Source organism: Hylobates moloch, unplaced genomic scaffold, assembly GCF_009828535.3.
Source record: "Hylobates moloch isolate HMO894 unplaced genomic scaffold, HMol_V3 SCAFFOLD_3, whole genome shotgun sequence".
Taxonomy (NCBI): domain Eukaryota; kingdom Metazoa; phylum Chordata; class Mammalia; order Primates; family Hylobatidae; genus Hylobates; species Hylobates moloch.
The window spans coordinates 113,704,869-113,724,447 of NW_026652278.1; the positions used below are offsets into that span (position 1 = coordinate 113,704,869).

Consider the following 19,579-nt stretch of genomic DNA (forward strand, 5'->3'; position numbering starts at 1 on the left):
AGAGAAAGAAAAGAAAAGGAAAGAAAGAAAGAGAAAGAAAAAAGAAAAGAAGAGAGAAGAAAAGAAAAGAAAAAAGAAAAGATCCTATAACCATAAAATCAGAGATCCTGGGCAATAGAGTATGGATAAGTTTTATGTAAGAAAATATGGAATTAAACTTACAAAAAAAAGACCTTGGTCCTTCCTCAAAATATTGGCAAATGAATATACAAGTTTAAGTTAAAATGCAATGTTTAAAGTATACATATTTTCTCTTTTTATGATTCACCCCTTAACTATCTTTTTTGATTAATTAACCATCTACCAGTCCAGACTGTGTCAGACAGTACGTCTTCTCCTGATTAGAAAAGCAACATAGAAAGTGACGATGTGAATCCAAGATGAGGCAGAGTATTCCCAACCTAAGCATAACCTGAAAGCAGGACCTCTGTCATTAGACAGAAGAAATAGGAGGAAGATAGGATTTCTTAGTGTCAGATCTGGCAGAACAGGTAAATGCTATGACATTTCTGTGGTTTGGAATAAAAGTCACAGAGGAGACTTGGGGTCTGAATAGGAAAGTTCTCAAAGGGCTGATGAGAAAAAGCAGGAGATCAGCAACAATGGATTATTATTTCTAAGCCTAAACTGTTACCTGCATCATTAGCAGGATGACTTTTTATACCAAAACAAGATGAACAAATTTGAAACCAATCTATAAAATAACCTCAACTGTGTAACATTTTTATCCCTATATTTTCTAAATGATATACTTTATCTGTGCTTCAAACCACTTGTATTTTCTGAACTGCAGTTAAAGTTAGGATTGGGAGGTACCACTAGTAGAGAAATTAGACAAAAAAAAAAAGAAAAAAAAAAGAGTTGACACTGAGTTGTGAACTCTTTTTTTTCTTTAAGTTTAATAGCCTCAGTGTGTCCTATATGAGGCAGGATAGGGAAGCCCTGGATTGGTGAACACTAGGTCATGAAAATTAAATATTCAATTGATGCCAGAATGCCTCTCTATGTAACTTTATAGCTTGGCATAAATGAGCTTAATTACATTTAAAATTTGTGAACTAAAATTACTTTTATCTAGTATTTCTTCTTATACAGGCAGCCCTTGAATGGGTAGGAGTGAAACTGCTACTTTTTTCTTTTTGCTTAAGGTTATTTCTGATACTGTCCTAACAATATGAAGTTTATTCCTAAAATCTTATTATTTTAAAACAACAGACTCACTTATATTAACGAAACATATAAATATTACTCCCATAAAGTGTCATTATACGTTATAAACTAAGGCAAAATATTTAATACTTTAGAGACTTATAGTAATATTTTAAAGTATAATGAAAAAGTAATTTATTATCCTGCTTAAAGGCAAGAGTCTATTATTCAAACACAAGAGAAGTCTAGAGAAGATTCTGATAACATCAAAATAGCAATATTTTAAACCAAACACAAGATTTTAATATATTTTCACTTAATAAAATTCAAACCATCTGTCATCTCTATAATAATTTGACAAATAATAAGCATATAGTCTTTTTTAATGAACTTACCTGATCAAATCGTAGAACAGGTTCATTTGCATTATCAAAACTATACACTTCCACCATTCCGTCATCTCTCCCAACAAGTAAATCTTTAACCCCATCACCCACAATGTCAAAGCTGTCAATACACAAAATACCTTTAAAAACAGATATGTCATAAGTTATGGTCAAGTATATGCCAAGTAAGAATGAAAAAAACACACATACCGACTCAGAATGGTGAGCAAAAAAACTCTGAGCAAAATCAAGTGCTCCTCTTGTCCATCCACATTCATCTATTTCCAGGTCTTTAAATATAATCTGTGTGAGAACAGCCCCTACATTTATATCTCCCTCCAGCTCCGGCCAAAGCTCCAGACTTATATATTCAATTTGGTATCTTCTCACAGACATCTGCATCTTAAACTTTCCATACCCCAAACAAAACTCTTTATTCCCCTCTTTACCATACCCCCTCAATACTGCTCCTCCCTCTGTCTTCCCCCATCTCCATAAATTATTCTACCTAGCTGCTCAGACAAAAATTCTGGGCTACATCTCTGATTTCTTTCTTTTTCTCACCACCCCTCATATCAAAACCACTAGCAAATTCCATCTTCTCTACCTCCACAATATATACTGAAATTGTCTATGTTTCCAGCTACTGATAACCTGGACTAAGCTAGCCTAGACTAGAATAAATTATAATAACTCTTCTAACTGGTCTCCATGCTTCCAGTTTTGACCTGCTTCCCCTCGCCCCCTCCAATCCATTCTCCAAACAGTGTCCTTTGTTTTGTTTAGGTTTAGTAAAGTAAATGTCACACTCCCACCGACAATTCTCTAATGACTTCCTACAGCACCTAGATTAAAATTCAAACTGTTTTCCAAGGCTTACACAATTTGGCTCTACTCTACCTCTCTGACTCCATCTCCTGCCATGTTAACGCATTTAGCCAAACTGACTGACCGTCCTACTGTTCCTCAAATGAATCAGATCTACCTCCATCTCAAATCTTTCGCACTTACTTTTTCTTCTTCCTGAAACATTTTTTTCCCCAAATCTTCATATTGCTAACTCTTTTTCTTATCAATCAGATCTCAGTTCAAATTTCACCTCTTCTAAGAGGCTATCTTTGCCTACCTGGTCTAAAAGTGACCCTCCTCCTTCTACCATCACTCCCTAATACACAGCCCTGTTTTATTTTCTTCAGGTGACTAGGTAAAGCTGTCTTATGTATTTATTTGTTTTTACTCTGTCTCTCCTAATAAGTATTTGTTGAAGGAATAAATGAATATATGAACATCCTGAACATATACATAGGCATCTCACTATCTACCAAATCAGTTATAAATTCTCCTTAGAAAGGTATAAATTCCTTAGAAAACAGGAATATTCTCTGACCCACTGCACTTCTTCTTTGCCTCATAACAGACTTCCAGATTCCAATTAATTCTGTACCTCAGACAACCAAATTGCCTCAGACAATTAAAATCCAATTGGATTTTAGCATAAAATGATATTAGCCTATAAAAACGTATCAATACCAAATTACTATAAGCATTTCTTACTTTTAAAAAATTATGCCAATAGTATAATAGACCTGACAAATAAACAAATAGTAGATAAATCAAGGTGTGAATTGCTAAGTCTGCTATGTAGTATAAATAGATAAAATAGAATAAATTATACAATTTAAGATACTTAATAATCATTGACACCTCAGAATCTGGACTACATGAAAAGCATACCTCCTCTCTTTTTCTCATTTTGAATTTCCCACTTGTGTACTGGTTTGGATGTAGTAATCTGAAAAAGAGCAAGTTTTCCGTCTGATGTCCCAAACAAAAGGTCTTCTCCAGAGTCACCTAGTTATAATTAAAGTCAACATATTATATTTATCCTACAATTAGTAACCTCTTTAAAATTAAAATATTGTTATGTAAAAATCTCATTTTAAAAAATACTACAAAAAGATATAAAACTTAATTTTTGAGAATTGTTATATATTCACACAATTTTATAGCTATAAGAGATAAGATGTTTCCCCATTATGTAATTTTAAGATGAAGAAACTAGGTTGGGTGCTGTGGCTCATGCCTGCAATCCCAGCACTTTGGGAGGCTGAGGTGAGAGGATCCCTTGAGACCAGGAGTTCCAGACTAACCTGGGCAACATGGTAAAACCCTGTCTCTATAAAAAATACCAAAAAGCTAGTCGGGCATGGTGGTGTGCGCCTGTAGTACTAGGGAGGCTGAGGTGGGAGGATCCCTTGAGCCTGGGAGGTAGAGGCTGTGGTGAGCTGAGATTGTACCACCGCACTCCAGCCTGGGAGACAGAGTGGGACCCTGCCCCCCAGCCCCCCAAAAAAGAAAAAAATGGAGAATTAAAAGTTCAATAACTCGTGCTGTTAGTTACTGGCAAGTTACCAGAAAGAAAACTGTCTCAATTCTAGTTTATGTCCTTCCTACAATTTCCCATTTTCACTTAATATTAAAATACATAGTTGATTTGTGAAAAATAAAATCCTGATTACCGCCATTTCCATTGTGTAGTGCTAAGACAGTAGGGGGTCCAGGAACTTCAATTTCATACATCACATCAGATCCCTGAAGGAGAAGTATTTAAAAACTGAAACAGAATACAAACTGAAAATAATAGAGGCATTCATGAATAACATCAATATTCAAATGCAGTACTCTTAGTAACACCTAGAATAAAATTGCTTTAAGAATTAGGTTATGATACAACTTGCATTTGTTAGCAATTTTGCATATATCAACTGATTTGAAAACAAATGTAAAGACCAAGGAGAAAACATTTAAAATATTCTCTACCTTTAATACATTTTAAATACATTGTTTGCCTGAAAACTTGACACTGGCAGATTTTCCTATCAAGTCTCTAGGAATAAATTATTCCCTCTGTCCTCTCTAGGTTAACTGGAAGGCTTTAACTTGGAATACATCCAAATATTTTAACAGACACAAAGTTACTTCCTAAGGAAAATTTTGGCCTTGCCTTTGGGTATTCCCAAAATCTGCTCCAGTCAGAGGCTGAATGACCTGCTACTTAGATAAAAAAAACAAGTTAGGTCCTTATATATTTCTCAGTTTTTCAATTTTGCTACTTGTAATGCTTGTCATTTTGGGCACAGTATTTGTGATGCTGTCAAAGAATGAGTTAGAAGTACTTATACTCACATGGAAAAAATATCCATGATCTATAATTCAATGAAAACAAAATTTGTAAATGGGCCGGGTGTGGTGGTTTACGCCTGTAATCCCAGCACTTCAGGAGACCAAGACAGGTGGATCATCAGGTCAGGAGTTCGAGACCAGCCTGACCAACATGGTGAAACCCTGTCTCTACTAAAAATATAAAATTAGCCAGGCGTGGTGGTGCACGCCTGTAATCCCAGCTACTCAGGAGGCTAAGGGAGGAGAATCGCTTGAACCCGGGAAGCAGAGGTGGCAGTGAGCCGAGATTGCACTACTACTCCAGCCTGGGCGACAGAGCAAGAATCCATCTCAAAAAAAAAAAAGAAAACACAATTTGCAAAATTATAGTTAATATGGTATGACATTTTTGTTTTAATTTTTTTTTTTTTTTTTTTTGAGATGGAATCTCGCTCTGTTGCCCAGGCTGAAATGCAATGTTGTGATCTCAGCTCGCTGCAACCTCTACCTTCCGGGTTTAAGTGATTCTCCTGTCTCAGCTGCCCGAGTAGCTGGATTACAGGTGCAGGCCACCATGCCTGGCTAAGTTTTGTATTTTTAGTAGAGACAAAGTTTTCGCCATGTTGGCCAGGCTGGTCTTGAACTCCTGACCTCAGGTGATCCATCAGCCTCAGCCTCCCACAGTGCTGGGATTACAGGCGTGAGCCACCACACCAGGCCTAAAAAAAGTTTAATGTTTATTTAGAAAACATAAGAAAGCCATATGCTTTAACTTTTTTTTTTTTTTGAGCCAGGATCTGACTCTGTCATCCAGGCTGGAGTGCAGTGCAGTGGTGTGATCATAGCTTACTGCAGCCTCGACCTTCTGGGCTCAAATGATGTTTCCACCTCAGCTTTCTAAGTAGCTGGGACTACTGGCATGCACCACCATGCCCAGCTAAATTTTTTTTTAAGAGACAGGGGTCTCACTACATTGCCCAGGCTGGTCTTGAATTCCTGGAGTCAAGTGATCCTCCAACCTCGGCCTCCCAAAGTGCTGGCATAATAGGCCTGAGCCGCTGTGCTCAGCCTGCTTTATCTTTTATTTAAAATATCATATTAAAATTTACAGATATCTACATGTAACTATATAAACACAAAAGAATATACACAAAACTGTTAAAAAGAGGCAACCTCTGGAGTAATGGATTATTCACAGAGATAGATGGGGAGTGAGAAAAAAGTATGCAGTGCAGAGGGAAAGACTTCAACTTTATTTTCTACAGATCTTTAGTAATTATTTTAAAAATAATAAGCATATGGATCTCTTGTCAAAGCAGAATCCTAGAATTCAGTCAATTTCTAATTGAATGCTAAACAGCTCCTGTTAAAAGCGTTGTTCAAAACAATTCATATTTAAATCTCATTCCCCCATAGCATAGGCTATGGGGGAAATTAATCATTCATAACTCTAAAATGAACCTTTTTTCTTTTCTTTTTTCCTTTCTTTTTTCTTTTTTTGTTTTTGAGATGGAGTCTCCCTCTGTTGCCCAGGCTGGAGTGCAGTGGTGCAATTTCAGCTCACTGCAACCTCTGCCTCCTGGGTTCGAGTGATTCTCATGCTTCAGCCTCCTGAGTAACTGGGATTACAGGGGTGTACTACTGCACCCGGCTAATTTTGTATTTTTAATAGAGACGGGGTTTCACCATGTTGGCCAGGCTGGTCTCAAACTCCTGGCCTCAAATGATCTTCCCATCTCAGCCTCCCAAAGTGCTGGAATTACAGGTGTGAGCCACCATGCCTGGCCTAAAATGAACCTTTAATATTACTTTGTCCCTGGGGGGTAAAAACCTCATAGACTCACTGGATCTTTCCTTCTACAAAAGGGCTGATGCCAAGAAATGGCCATCTGACTATGGAATTCCAAAGACTGAGATAGCCTGTGGTGGCATGGACTTCACAGCTCAACTTCTTCATCAACTGCACCAACTATTATCAGCCTGTTTCTGATCCAGTTCATCTACCTGTTACATGCCATTTACATTTAAACATTATTTTAAGCATCCTATAGAGTGTGTGTGTGTGTGCATGTATTTTATTGAAAGTCACTCTCAAGAAGATATAGTGGTAACTATTATTACTCATAACAATGACCTGAAGCACTTGTTTTAGCCAATCGTGGTTTTTACTAGAAATACAAGGACTTCAAAATGAATTTTCCCTCTATCACTCATTTACTTATCCAACAAATATTTACTGAGTGCTTATTCCATATACTTCCATAAACACTGGATAAACTCAAGTTATATAACATCCTCCCCCCAACCCAATTTCTTCCTTTAATTTGATTTTTTGGGGAAGAGAAAGGTGATGGAAGAAGAAAACAAAACAAAAAGGCAGGTAAAGGTTCTCTGTAGTCAAAGTACTCCATTCTGATAATAGCTCAGAAATTATGTATGGTGAAGCAAAAAATATCCTTTTTCTTCCAAATATGCTTCTCTAAAAACTTACAAAAGAACACATTTGACTCAAGTTAAAAAAATTAATATGTCAAATTATTTAAAAATTGTTTCCACATATTTATAAAAGCACTTAAAACAGTAACCACTACAGTTACTTATCTCAAGTACTTAATGTTCATCGATATTCTTTCACATAAATTATAAAAAATTAGAAAAATACAAATAACAGCAACCTGTAAAACTCTGAGCACTCTGTCCTGGCAGGCCAATACAGGTGTGATACGAGATAATCTTTCCACTGGAAGGCAGATGACATCATTGATTTTATCCCCAGAAAGGTAATAATGTTGGTCTTTGCAGTCACAATAATGGTTATAGATGTAACTTGCACTGAGAAAGAGGTCTGAGCCAGATATGTGCCTGAGAACATTAAAATAGTAATTTTTAAAAATAAGCACAGGTACTGAATTTTTTTCAGAGATAAAAACAGAAAAATGTATACAGTTTACTAACATTTTATTACAGACTTAGAGAACACAGTTTTTAAAACTTTCTCCTAGTTAATTCCTAGTCTTTTTGGTATAACACTGTTTTTGATTTTGAAAGCTGAAAATGAGGATGTTAAGGACTCGGGCTTCTCCGTAAAAACTGATCTCAGAAAAATGGAAAACAAAGACAAGATAATGACAATTTAACTGTCTATATCCAAAGACAATTAATACATCAAAAAATGACTTCTTTGTGTACTACGTGCCAAGCACTATCTTAAGCGATTTTTATGTATTAGATCAATTAATCATCATAACTCTATAAAATAGGGACCATTATTATTCCTTTTTACAGGTGAAAAATAAAATGTTAAATAACTTACCTAATGGCACCTAATTATTAAGTAGTAGATTAGACTGCAACTCAGTTTTTTGCTCGAGTTAGCTTTCTTACTACCACACTAAATTGCCTGAAAAAGTCTATTTTAAGTGACTCTACCTCAAACTAAATGATAAACAGCAGAAAAAAAAATGTTTCATTAGAACTTTATCTTGAAAAAAGAAATGAAAACAAGTTTATTTCAAATTACACTTAACAAACTTTAGTCAATAGTCATAACTATCTTCTAATTCTTTGAATTGAGTTTTCACTTGGGTGAGCTAAAATGTCTTGACAAAAATTATATTTAAGTGTGATATACTTTTCACTTCTAGGTTGTTATTACCATATTTATCATAAAGAGGGTAATTTTATTTGAATGTTTCATGTATTCCTCTACCTCCAAGTTCTATTTAAAATTTTTTATATTAAAATTATTCTCTGAAGAGCTTATGCAATAATAATCCTCCCTGATTTTCTCTTCTTCAGTTATTACGTGGCCTCACTTTGTGGCTCTGCATATGATTGAATAGTCCTCTTACTATTTTTATAAATTTCATGAAATTCTCTATGTTTTTCAAAATTTCAAATTTCATTTTGAAACCAATCTGTATTATATTTGCATTATATTGGCCAAAGTACTATTTAGCAATCACTATTGTTGACATGAGTGGGGATACATGGCAACATTAAGCAGGAAAGGATATGTATGTGGCGACTAATGTTAAGTGGTCAGTGTCCTTACTGAGTATCTTCAAGTTATAACTTTTGTTTTCCTATAAAACCTTACAAATGTGGGGATTCAGACAATCAATTTTCAAAAATTGAGTAAAGAACTTTTCTATCCCATCTTTGCCACTCTAGTAAAAACATTTAAGAAACCACTTAAAGAGACCATTATTGAGAAACTATCTTTCTCACGCTACTATCCATATAACTGTCCGAATGTAGAGTTAACACATTACTTTCAGTATTTCACAATTATCATTGGCCATGTCTATATACAAGTGTATTTCAAAAGTGTTACTATTCTTGTTAAACCATTTGAAATTACATATTTCCACTTATCATTGTTTAATTGTTATCTAATTTCACCAAGCCAACGTTTTACATCCCAAACATCAGGAGATGTGCTGTGCATTATACAAAACTTTGGGCAGAATCAGTTGTTTCTAGCCTAAGAGTCTGGCTGATTATATAACTTGGCTGCACTAGATTCAAAGGAAGAACTTAAAAAATAAAAATAAAACCTACTCCTGGTTATTTTGATTTGGCAGGTATGAGGTGGGACAAGGAATTGTTTAAGTGGCCCAAGGGATTCTTCTAAGTAGCAAATTTAAGAAATAGTGAATTAGATTAATTTTAAAGCCCTTTTCAGCTCCCTGTGATTCAAAAACTAAAATCTGAATTGCAAAATCTCACATGGCAGGAAGCCATTTAGGGAGCTATATTTCACTTAGAGTCTTACCTGATATACCTGAAATTATACCCTATTGGTAATCACTAACTTTGACAGCCAGGCTTTTAACATAATGATGCTACCTGAAAACCAGAACTATCAAAAATAGCCAAGGAACATAAAGCTAAATATCTAGATTTATTTTCAATTTTTTCCATACCTTGATCATGAATCAAACTGAACCAAGTAGTCAAAAATGATTGTATAAATACTACAAAGTTCTTTAAAAAAATTTCCACAACCAATTTAATATTGATGGTAGGTCAAATTTAGTTCTGACTAATAAAATACCTTTAGTTAATTTTATTTTCCAGAAAGCCTATTAAGATATGATACTTAATCAGTTGCCTTACATCTATCCAAAATATTATAAATAAGTATGTAAAAATACAAAAGAGAACAATAGACATACATAGCTTTAATGCTTTCAGTGAGGTTTGTTTCAAAAGAGAAGAACTGTTTTCCTCTTTTTGTGAAGCCTCTAATCTCAGATGCTGCAGCAATAAAAATTTTCTCCTGAGGTGTGTTGAGAACCCCTCCCAGTTCCAGCCTTGCAATCTTTGGCCCCGGTAAAGTCTTGAACACTGCCTGAGAAAAATCATTCAGGAAAAAAGTACACAAATTACTTTATTGTGAGCATTTTTTCCTTTACAATAGAAAATGTCATGATGTTAAATTTGCAAAATATTATAGTTCCACTATATAGAAATAATTTTAGATAATAATCAATATACTTTAGTAGGTCTTCAGGTTTTTTGCTATACTTAACTTTTAAATATATATTCCCACACATATTTGAATAATGTCATTGAAATCTAAATCCTTGTAATTCAAAGTACAGTTCACTAAGCAGCAATGTTAGCATCACTAAATTTATTTAAAATGTAGATCAACTGAATGATAATCTGTATTTTAACAAGATTCCCCAGCTGGTTCCTATGCATATTGAAGTTTTAAAGGCATTGGCTTAACAATACTCCTACAAACAGGGAAGTCCATTTGGCAAATTCTTTATTGAGGTCTAATGAACATGTTTTTACACTTCAATCATCTTTCAAAACTAATCTTTCCTGGCTTCTTTACAATTTTTATAAATTTTAATAGTAAAGGACTATAGAATTTACTGAAAATGTGAATGTATGACTTAATACCTATAATCATATATCTATTTAACTGAAAACAATATTCATTTCATTAATTTTTTCATGGTTATTTTCCATTTTATTATTTGCACCAGCTTCTTCTCCTCCACTTCCTCCCTGTGACTTTATATACAGAGAATAAGGTATCTGGAAGAATATGAATAACGGAAACACTGAGTTTCTGGTAGTTCTTATTCTCTTCATCTTTTTGGAAATTCCATATAATATATAATGAATACCAGAATTCACATCTCAGACTCATCATTCTAAGTTTCTAATTATAATCTGTAAATATGATAATGTAATAGTAATAACTTCCTTGATTAGGTTAAATTAAGTGGCAAAGGTTGTGAGTTAGTTGCTTCCATGATTACATTATGCTACATAAGATTCTTTCTTAGCAGACTAGAGAAATTTCCTGCTGGCTTTGATGAATTAGATTACCATGTTGTGAGAAGGACTGTGAGAGAAACACAGAGCAAGAAATTGTAGAGACCTCAAGGAATTGAGAGCAGCCCCTGGTTTACAGATGTTAATAAAGTGGGGACCTCAGTCCTATAATAGCAAGGAATTGAATTCTGCAAACAACCACATGAGCTTGGAATAAGACCCCACACTCTAGAAAGGAACACAGCTGAGCTGACACCTAAATTGCAGCTGTGTGAAACCTTGAGCACAAATTCCTGTGCTACCGAAACTGTTAGATAATCAATGTGTGTTGTGTTAAGGCCCTAAATTTGAGGTAATATATTACACAGCATAGAAAAGTAACCCACGACCACAGGATGCCAAAGGTGCCTTACAACTAGCTAGCAAATGACTTTTGTGCTACCCGCAGACTCATACCTCACATAATTACTTACCTCAGAACCCATTTTCCATTACCTGTATTTTAGGAAATTTTTAACCTAGTATTATTCAATAAATAGTGCATTCTCTTTTAGAAAACCATTTTTCCTCTTCACAAAGCTATACTTACTGCTGCTTCTCCTTTCTTCATGCCAAAGCACGTAACTACCCCATCATGATCTCCAATAACCACCTGTAATAGATGGAAGAGAATCTAAAATTACTAGTATTAATATTATGACCTAATAATTATATACAGGGAAAGCAAGATTCTTAATTTATAAATATTGACTTAATAGAGATCAGAAAATCTGGGAAAGACACCCCCACAAAAAATAATCCTCAAAAGAACAAGAGCCAAAAGAGAAGGATATGGAGAGTCATTAGAAAAGTAATTGGCCATAGATTTTGTTCCTATAATGTTAATAGGACAACACAATACGTTTTGTTTTGCTTTTTTTCAACTTTTATTGTAGGTTCTGGGAGTCCACATGCAAGTTGTTACGAAGGTATACTGCCAGACAACAGAATTATGGACAGAAATGCCTACAAAGTAATTTTTTTTCCATAACTGGAGCATAAGAACAGTTTAACTTTTAAAACAGATTATCAAATAAAGCTGTGACTGACATATTTAATAATTTTAAACACCTTTTTTAAAAGAAAAATTTCAATGTATGAAAATGTACGCAAAATATTATAATGAATTATCATGTGCCCATCACCTAGTTTCAACAATTAACAACATGTAGACAATGAATTATTTTGAAATAAATATAGAGGAACATTTTAACACTTCTTGCTCAAAAGTAGATATCAAACAACCTTGGACCAGTTCCAGTCCGTGGCCTGCTGGGTACCAGGCCACACAGCAGGATGTGAGCAGCGGGAAAGTGATCATTTACAGACTGAGCTCCGCCTCCCGTCAGATCAGCAGCGTCATTAGATTCTCATAGAAGCACAAACCCTATTGTGAACTGTGCATGGCTGTATGCTCCTTATGAGAATCTAACTAATGCCTGATGATCTGAGGTAGAACACAGTTTCATCCCAAAACAATCCCAGCCCCATTGGTGGAAAAACTGTCTTCCACGAAACTGATTCCTGGTGCTAAAAAACTTTGGGAGCTCTGGTTTAAGAAACTACTACTTATCAAGTTTAGGCATAGTATCAAACAGAAAGAGTCACAATCATCTGAAAAAGCTATTTAAATATCCCTCCTTATTTCCAACTATGTATCTGTGTAAGCTGGATTTTCTTCAAATATTTCAACCAAAACTACATAGCACAACAGATTGAATGCAGTAAACAAACATGAAAATCTATGTGTGTATGCTTACGCCAGACATTAAACAAGTTGCAAAAAGTATAACATAATGACACTATACTCACTAAATTCTTTTTTGTTTTTAAAAAGTTGTTTTTCATAAAGACATGTTATGTAAACATGTAATGAGTTAATTTTTTTAAAATAAAATAAAGCATTTCTTAGTTTTCATTTTAATATAGTAAGTATTGATACACACAACTTACATAAACAAATGTTCTTTGGGATTCTCAATCATTTAATTGTGTTAAAGGGGTGCTGAGACCAAAAATTTTGAGAAGTGCTAATCTAGTCGACTTAATACAATAAATGACAATCAGAAGTCTGTTGGTTTATCTTTTTTATTTTATTCATTTATTTTTTAATTGACAACAATTGTACATATCCGTGGGGTACACAGCAATGTTTCAATACATATAACATATACTGATCACACTGGGATAATTAGCATATCCATCATCTAAAATACTGATCATTTCTCTGTGTTGGGATCAGTCGAAATCTTTTTAGCTATTTGAAACTATATATTGTTAACTATAGTCATCCTATAATGGTATAGACTACTTGAGCTTATTCTTCCTATATAGCTATAATTTTATATCCTTTAATAAATATCTCCCTATCCCTCCCTTCCCTCTACCCTTTGCAGCCTCTAGTATTCTCTGTCCTACTTTTTACTTTAACGTGACCACCTTTTTTTAGCTTCCACATATTAATGAGAACATGTGGTGTTCAACTTTCTGTTCCTGGCTTATTTCACTTAACATAATGTCCTCCAGTTCCATCCATGTTACTGCAAATGATAGGATCTCATTCTTCTCTCTCTCTCTCTTTTTTTTTTGAGACAGAGTTTTGCCCTTGTCAGCCAGGCTGGAGTGCAATGGCGCCATCTCAGCTCACTGCAACCTCTGCCTCCCGGGTTCAGGCAATTCTCCAGTGTCAGCCCCCCAAGTAGCTGGAATTATAGATACCTGCCATCATGCCTGGCTAATTTTTGTATTTTTAGTACAGATGGGGTTTCACCATGTTGGCCAGGCTGGTCTCCAACTGCTGACATCAGGTGATCTGCCCGCCTCAGTCTCCCAAAGTGCTGGGATTACAGGCGTTGAGTCACCGTGCCTGGCCAGGATTTCATTATTTTTTATTGCTGAATAGTATTCCATTGTGTATATATACCACATTTTCTTATACATTCATCTGTTGTTAAACACCCAGGTTGATTCCATATCTTGGCTATTGTGAACAGTGCTGCAATAAAACATGCGGGTGCAGTTGTCTCTTTGATATAATGATTTCCTTTCCTTTGGGTAAATTCCCAGTAGTGGGGTTGCCAGATCATATGGTAGCTCTATTTGTAGTTTTTGAAAAAAATCCTACATACTGTTCACTATAGTGGATGTACTATCCCACCAACGGCACAGAAGAGTTTCCTTTCTCCACATTCTTGCCAGTATTTGTTGTTTTTTGGTTTTTTGTTTTCTTGTCTTTTTGATAACAGCCATTCTAACTGGGGTAAGATGATACTTCATTGTGGTTTGATTTGCCATTTTCCTGATGATTAATGATGTTAAGTATTTTTTCATGTTTTTTTGGTCATTTGTATGTATTCTTTTGAGAAATGTTTAGATCATTTGCCCACTTTTTAATCAGATTGCTTGTTTGTTTGCTATTGGTATGTTTGAGTTCCTTGTATATTCTGGATATTAATTCCTTGTTGGATGAGTAGTTTGCAAATATTTTAAATCTCATTCTATAGGTTGTCTTTTCACTCTTGCTTCCTTTCTTGTGTAGAAGCTTTTTGGTTTGATATGATCCCATTTGTTTATTTTTGCTTTTGTTGTTTGTGTTTTTGAGGTCTTATTCATTATTTTCCCAGACCAATGTCCTAAAGCATTAACATTTGGGTCTTTTTTTTGTTTGTTTTTTGTTTTGTTTTGTTTTGTTTTCTTGAGATGGAGTCTTGCTCTCCCGAGTAGCTGGAATTACAGGTGCCTGCCACAACAAGCTAATTTTTTTGTATTTCTAGTAGAGATGGGGTTTCACCATGTTGGCCAGGCTGGTCTCGAACTCCTGACCTCAAGGATCCACTCGCCTTGGTCTCCCAAACTGCAGGGATTACAGGCATGAACCACCACACCTGGCCACATTTAGATCTTTGATCCATTTTGTGTTCATTCTTATATGGGGTGAGAGGTGAGAGTCTTGGTTTCATCCTTCTGCATATGAATATCCAGTTTTTCCAGCACCATTTATTGAAGAGGCTGTCCTTTCCCCAGGGGCTATTCTTGGCTCTTTTGTCAAAAATCAGTTGGTTGTAGATATGTGGATTAATTTCTGAGTTCTCTATTCTGTTTTATGTTCTCTGTGTCTCTGTGTTTTTATGCCAGTATTATGCTGTTTTGGTTACTACAGCTTTGTAGTATATTTTGAGATCTGGTAGTGTAATGCCCCAGCTTTGTTCCTTTTACTCAGGATTGTTTTGGCCATTTGGGGTCTTTGTGGTTCCATACAAATTTTAAGATTTTTTTTCTCTTTCTGTGAAGAATGACATTGGTATTTCGATAGAGATTGCATTGAATCTATAGATTGCTTTGGGTGGTATTGTCATTTTTACAATATTAATTCTTCCAATCCATGAACATGGGATGTTTTTCCATTTGTTTGTATTCTCTTTAATTTCTTTCATCAGTGTTTTATAGTTTTGCTTATAGAGGTCTTTCATTTCCTTGGTTAATTTATTCCTAAGTATCTTATCTTTTATCTATTATAATTGGGATTGTGTTCTTGATTTCTTTTTCAGCTAGTTTGTTGTGTATAGAAACACTACTAATTTCTGTATATTAATTTTGTATCCTGCAACTTTACTGAATTCATTTGTCAGTTCTTTTTTTTTTTTTTTTTTTTTGAGACGGAGTCTCGCTCTGTCGCCCAGGCTGGAGTGCAGTGGCACAATCTCGGCTCACTGCAAGCTCCGCCTCCCGGGTTCAAGCCATTCTCTTGCCTCAGCCTCCCGAGTACCTGGGACTACAGGCGCCCACCACCACGCCCGGCTAATTTTTTTTTTTAGTAGAGACGGGGTTTCACTGTGTTGGCCAGGATGGTCTCGATCTCCTGACCTCGTGATCCGCCCGCCTCGGCCTCCCGAAGTGCTGGGATTACAGGCGTGCGCCACCGCGCTCGGCCCATTTGTCAGTTCTAAGAGTTTTTTGGTAGAGTCTTTAGGTTTTTTTATATATAGGATCGTGTCATCGGCAAACAGATAATTTGACTCTCCTTTCCAATCTGGATGCACTTTATTTCTTTTCTTGTATAATGCTCTGGCTATGACTTTTAGTACTATGTGTAATTGTTGATTCATCTTGCCAAAATGTTTATATATCAGGATAAAGTATTTTTTGCAGCTATTAAAATATTTGGCTAGTCTACTAAGAAACTATAATTGTTTTGTGGAAATCATAGGACCAATATTTCTTTAAACATAATAAATATTGTTAGTTAAGTACAAGGTTTAACATCAAAATATTTAATGACTTTAAAATATGAGAAAGTTTAAAGAGAACATTTTCCTGGTATCTTATTCTGCTTTATATTTCTTTTTTCATATACACATCTGATACACAGAAAAATGGAGTATGGTTTTTAAGTTTGCCTACACTATTTACTAATGGTATATAATAATTTTACTGTCCAAGAAAATTATTGTCTATAAATGTCCCTTGGTATTCCAATTTCTGTTCAAATTTCAAAAATTCATTTCTATTTTAACATTAGCATTTTTAAGAGAATAACTTAATAATAAAGAAGGAAATAGGAGCCTCTCCTCTGTCACTGCTAGGGAATAGTGGAGAAATCAGAATCTATACAGTACCTTTTGTGTAGCTCTGTGTCTTGAGGCAGGAATTAGCTTCATAGTCTTCTGAGATGTTACTCCCACCTAAAGAAAAACACCGGCTGCCTAGTGAATTTAATTTGAAGTTATTACAGAGATTAAAAGGATCAGCAGATTTAGGTTATAGTGAACCTTTTTGTTAAACTGAAATTAGTGATATAACTATTATCAGTAATTAACTTATTTTCTAATGAGATATGTCGTATTAGTCAGAATACATATAGGAAACAACCAAAATAGTAAAATTTATCCTATAAAGTTGTCAAGCCAAAAATAGTTGTGTAAGATGACTGGCAAGATGCTTTATTAAAAAATATCTCTAGAAGCCTTCTTTTCCAACTGCACACAGTTGTTCAGCAAAGTGATTCAAGAACTTTGGAAATAGATTATAGTTATTAAAAATGCAACAGAAGACCACATGCAGTGGCTCATGCCTGTAATCTCAGCACTTTGGGAGGCTGAAGTGGGAGGATCACTTGAGCCAGGTGTTCAACACCATCTAGGCAACACAGGGAGACTCTGTGTCTACAAAAAATAAAAAATTAGCTAGGCATGGTGGTGCATGCCTGTAGGCCCAACTACTTGGAAGGCTGAGGCAGGAGGATAACTTGAGTCCAGGAATTTGAGGCTGTGGTGAGTCATGATCATGCCACTGTACTCCAGACTGGCTGCGTGACAGAACAAGACCCTGTCTCAAAAAAAAAAAAAAAAAAGCAACATAGAAGATTTCTGCTAAAATACCAAATATGATGATGGCCATAACATCCAATCTAACAGGTGAAGATAATTTTACAAAAAAAATACAGATGATGAAAGCAGCAGGAACTGTCACTGCTGGTGTATAGTTAGGAGAAGACGATGGGACCAATGGGAGAGAAATTGGTGAAAACAACACATCATGATAAAACGTTTATATAGTATAAATGACTTTATTCTGCATTCCAGAAAATTGTATTAAAGTCATCTGCTTAGACTTGCATTTCTGAAACATCAATCTAGCAAGTGATGTGAAGGATGGCTTGGAGGGAGATGAAGCTGGAGTTCAGGAGCCCAATTTAGAGGTTGTCTCAATTATTCAAGCAAGAGAAGATGAGAACCCAAATGAGGGTAATAGAGATGGAAGATATGGGACAGATTCAAGAGATATTTGGGAGTTAAAAGCAGCAAGATGTGGTGACCAGTTGGATATGGAAGTACATAGCATAAACCCCTGGAAAAATGACTGGGCAAACATTTGTACCATTAGCTAAAATGAGATGGCCTAAAAATATGATGAGGAATTGGGGTAGAGAGAATTTTAGGTCTGAAAGAAATTCTGAAAGGCAGTGTGGTGTAACAAAAAGACACCAATTTTGGAGTCCGAGACTTTGACTCAAATAGCAACTCCCTAATTTTTAGCTATGAAGCAAATTACTTGCCTTCTCTAACCCCTTAGATCCTCATTTTATAATATTGTCTACTTTGCAAATTCTTACGAGGATTAAATATGTTGGTAGGTATGCTAAATTCTTAGAATAAGCTAGATGCACATTAAACTGTTGTCATTGCTTTTTTTCCCCCTTTCGAGACAGTCTCGCTCTGTCGTCCCAGTTGGAGTGCAGTGGCATGATGTCAGCTCACTGCAGCCCCCGCCTCCCGAGTTCAAGCGATTCTCCTGCCTTAACCTCCCGAGTACCTGGGATTACAGGCGCCCGTCACCACGCCGGGCTAATTTTTGTATTTTTTGTAGAGACGAGGTTTAACCATGTAGGCCAGGCTGGTCTCCAACTGCTGACCTTAGGTGATCCGCCCGCCTCGGCCTCCCAAAGTGCTGGGATAACAGGCGTGAGCCACTGCCCCCGGCCCGGTTTTCATTGCTTTTACTATGGTCTGCCTGGTGCGGTCCAGCTCACAGTAAGAAACAAGTGCCTGGTGCTCTGGAGAAGGGTCCGGGTAGAGATGGAGATTGAGGATTAGAGGCCCTCAGGCAGCCACGGCTAGGGAGGAGGAGAAGGGCCCTGGGGGGAATCCGGGATCAGACCGTGTCAGCATTTTCGGAGCATCCTCAGGACCCGGGAGGAGCCAATACCGTGGGGGATTGCGCCGCTTTTCCCCGGTCCCCTCGGACCGTCACAGACGAGAGGGAGCTGCCCAAAGGCGGGGTGCTGAGAGGTCGGCACCCAGCCCGGCTCCTTCGCCTCCGTACCAGCTCCTGGCGACCCAGACTTTCGTCAGTGGAAGGAAGGAATCCTCCCCGGGAGCTAGGCTTGTTTTCCAGCACGGCGCCCGCCCCATCCCTTGGGTTTACCTGTAGATAATCCATTCGGTTTAAAATCAGATCCATGATGACTACGGGGAGGGGCTAAGCAGCGCCGGACAAGAACAGGAGGGACAGAGGCTTCGGGCCCGCAGGCCTCCGACCCAGTCAGAAGGCCGCCCGCGCCCCCTCAAAAGCCAGCCCCAGCTACCGCGCCCAGGTCCTGGGCTGCACAGGCGGGGCGACAGGGCAGTGGCGTCCTGCGTGACGTCAGTACGCTGCTGCGAGGGGCTCCTGGACGAAGATGAAGGCCCGCCCCTTTCTCGAAGCACCGCCCACTGACAGCGTGTTCCAATCAGAGGCGGAGAGGAACCAAGGAGGCGAGGTCCAGGAGACCCAGATAGGGCGGTTTCCACAGAGACCCCAGACGCAGTCTTGGCTCCACCCTCACCGCGGCCCAGGGCTAATACTGGACTTCTTTCCTTATCGCTGTAGAAGAAACTAGAAACTAGTTAAGCCTGCTAGATTCTGGCCGATTTCACTCTGACATTGGAAAGGGTCCCACAAAGAATTAGGTTCCACCGTTATAGGTGCTAGCTTACAGCGGCGGTTCTCAGACTTTTGGCCTTAGGACTTCTTTACAAAACTCTTAAAAACAGTTGAGGACCACA

The 19,579-nt window shown here is 36.8% G+C and overlaps 1 protein-coding gene across 3 annotated transcripts in view; it reads right to left on the reverse strand.

Annotated features, from left to right (window-relative positions):
- BBS7 (Bardet-Biedl syndrome 7) overlaps window positions 1-19,157 on the reverse strand; it is a 49,430-nt gene extending 30,273 nt beyond the window's left edge. Inside the window, exons 1-8 of one of the 3 annotated variants that reach the window (XM_058436717.1) lie at window positions 18,960-19,149; window positions 16,652-16,717; window positions 11,587-11,649; window positions 9,878-10,053; window positions 7,373-7,559; window positions 4,058-4,127; window positions 3,270-3,386; window positions 1,545-1,675 (exon numbers count right to left, since the gene is read on the reverse strand). In XM_058436717.1, the coding sequence (XP_058292700.1) occupies window positions 1,545-1,675; window positions 3,270-3,386; window positions 4,058-4,127; window positions 7,373-7,559; window positions 9,878-10,053; window positions 11,587-11,649; window positions 16,652-16,717; window positions 18,960-18,995 (846 nt within the window). In that variant the 5' untranslated portion in view covers window positions 18,996-19,149. Of the gene's footprint in view, window positions 1-1,544; window positions 1,676-3,269; window positions 3,387-4,054; window positions 4,128-7,372; window positions 7,560-9,877; window positions 10,054-11,586; window positions 11,650-16,651; window positions 16,718-18,959 lie in introns of all 3 variants that reach the window. The other 2 variants (XM_058436716.1, XM_032146654.2) reach the window with 2 other exon arrangements.
- Between the last annotated feature and the right edge of the window lie 422 nt (window positions 19,158-19,579).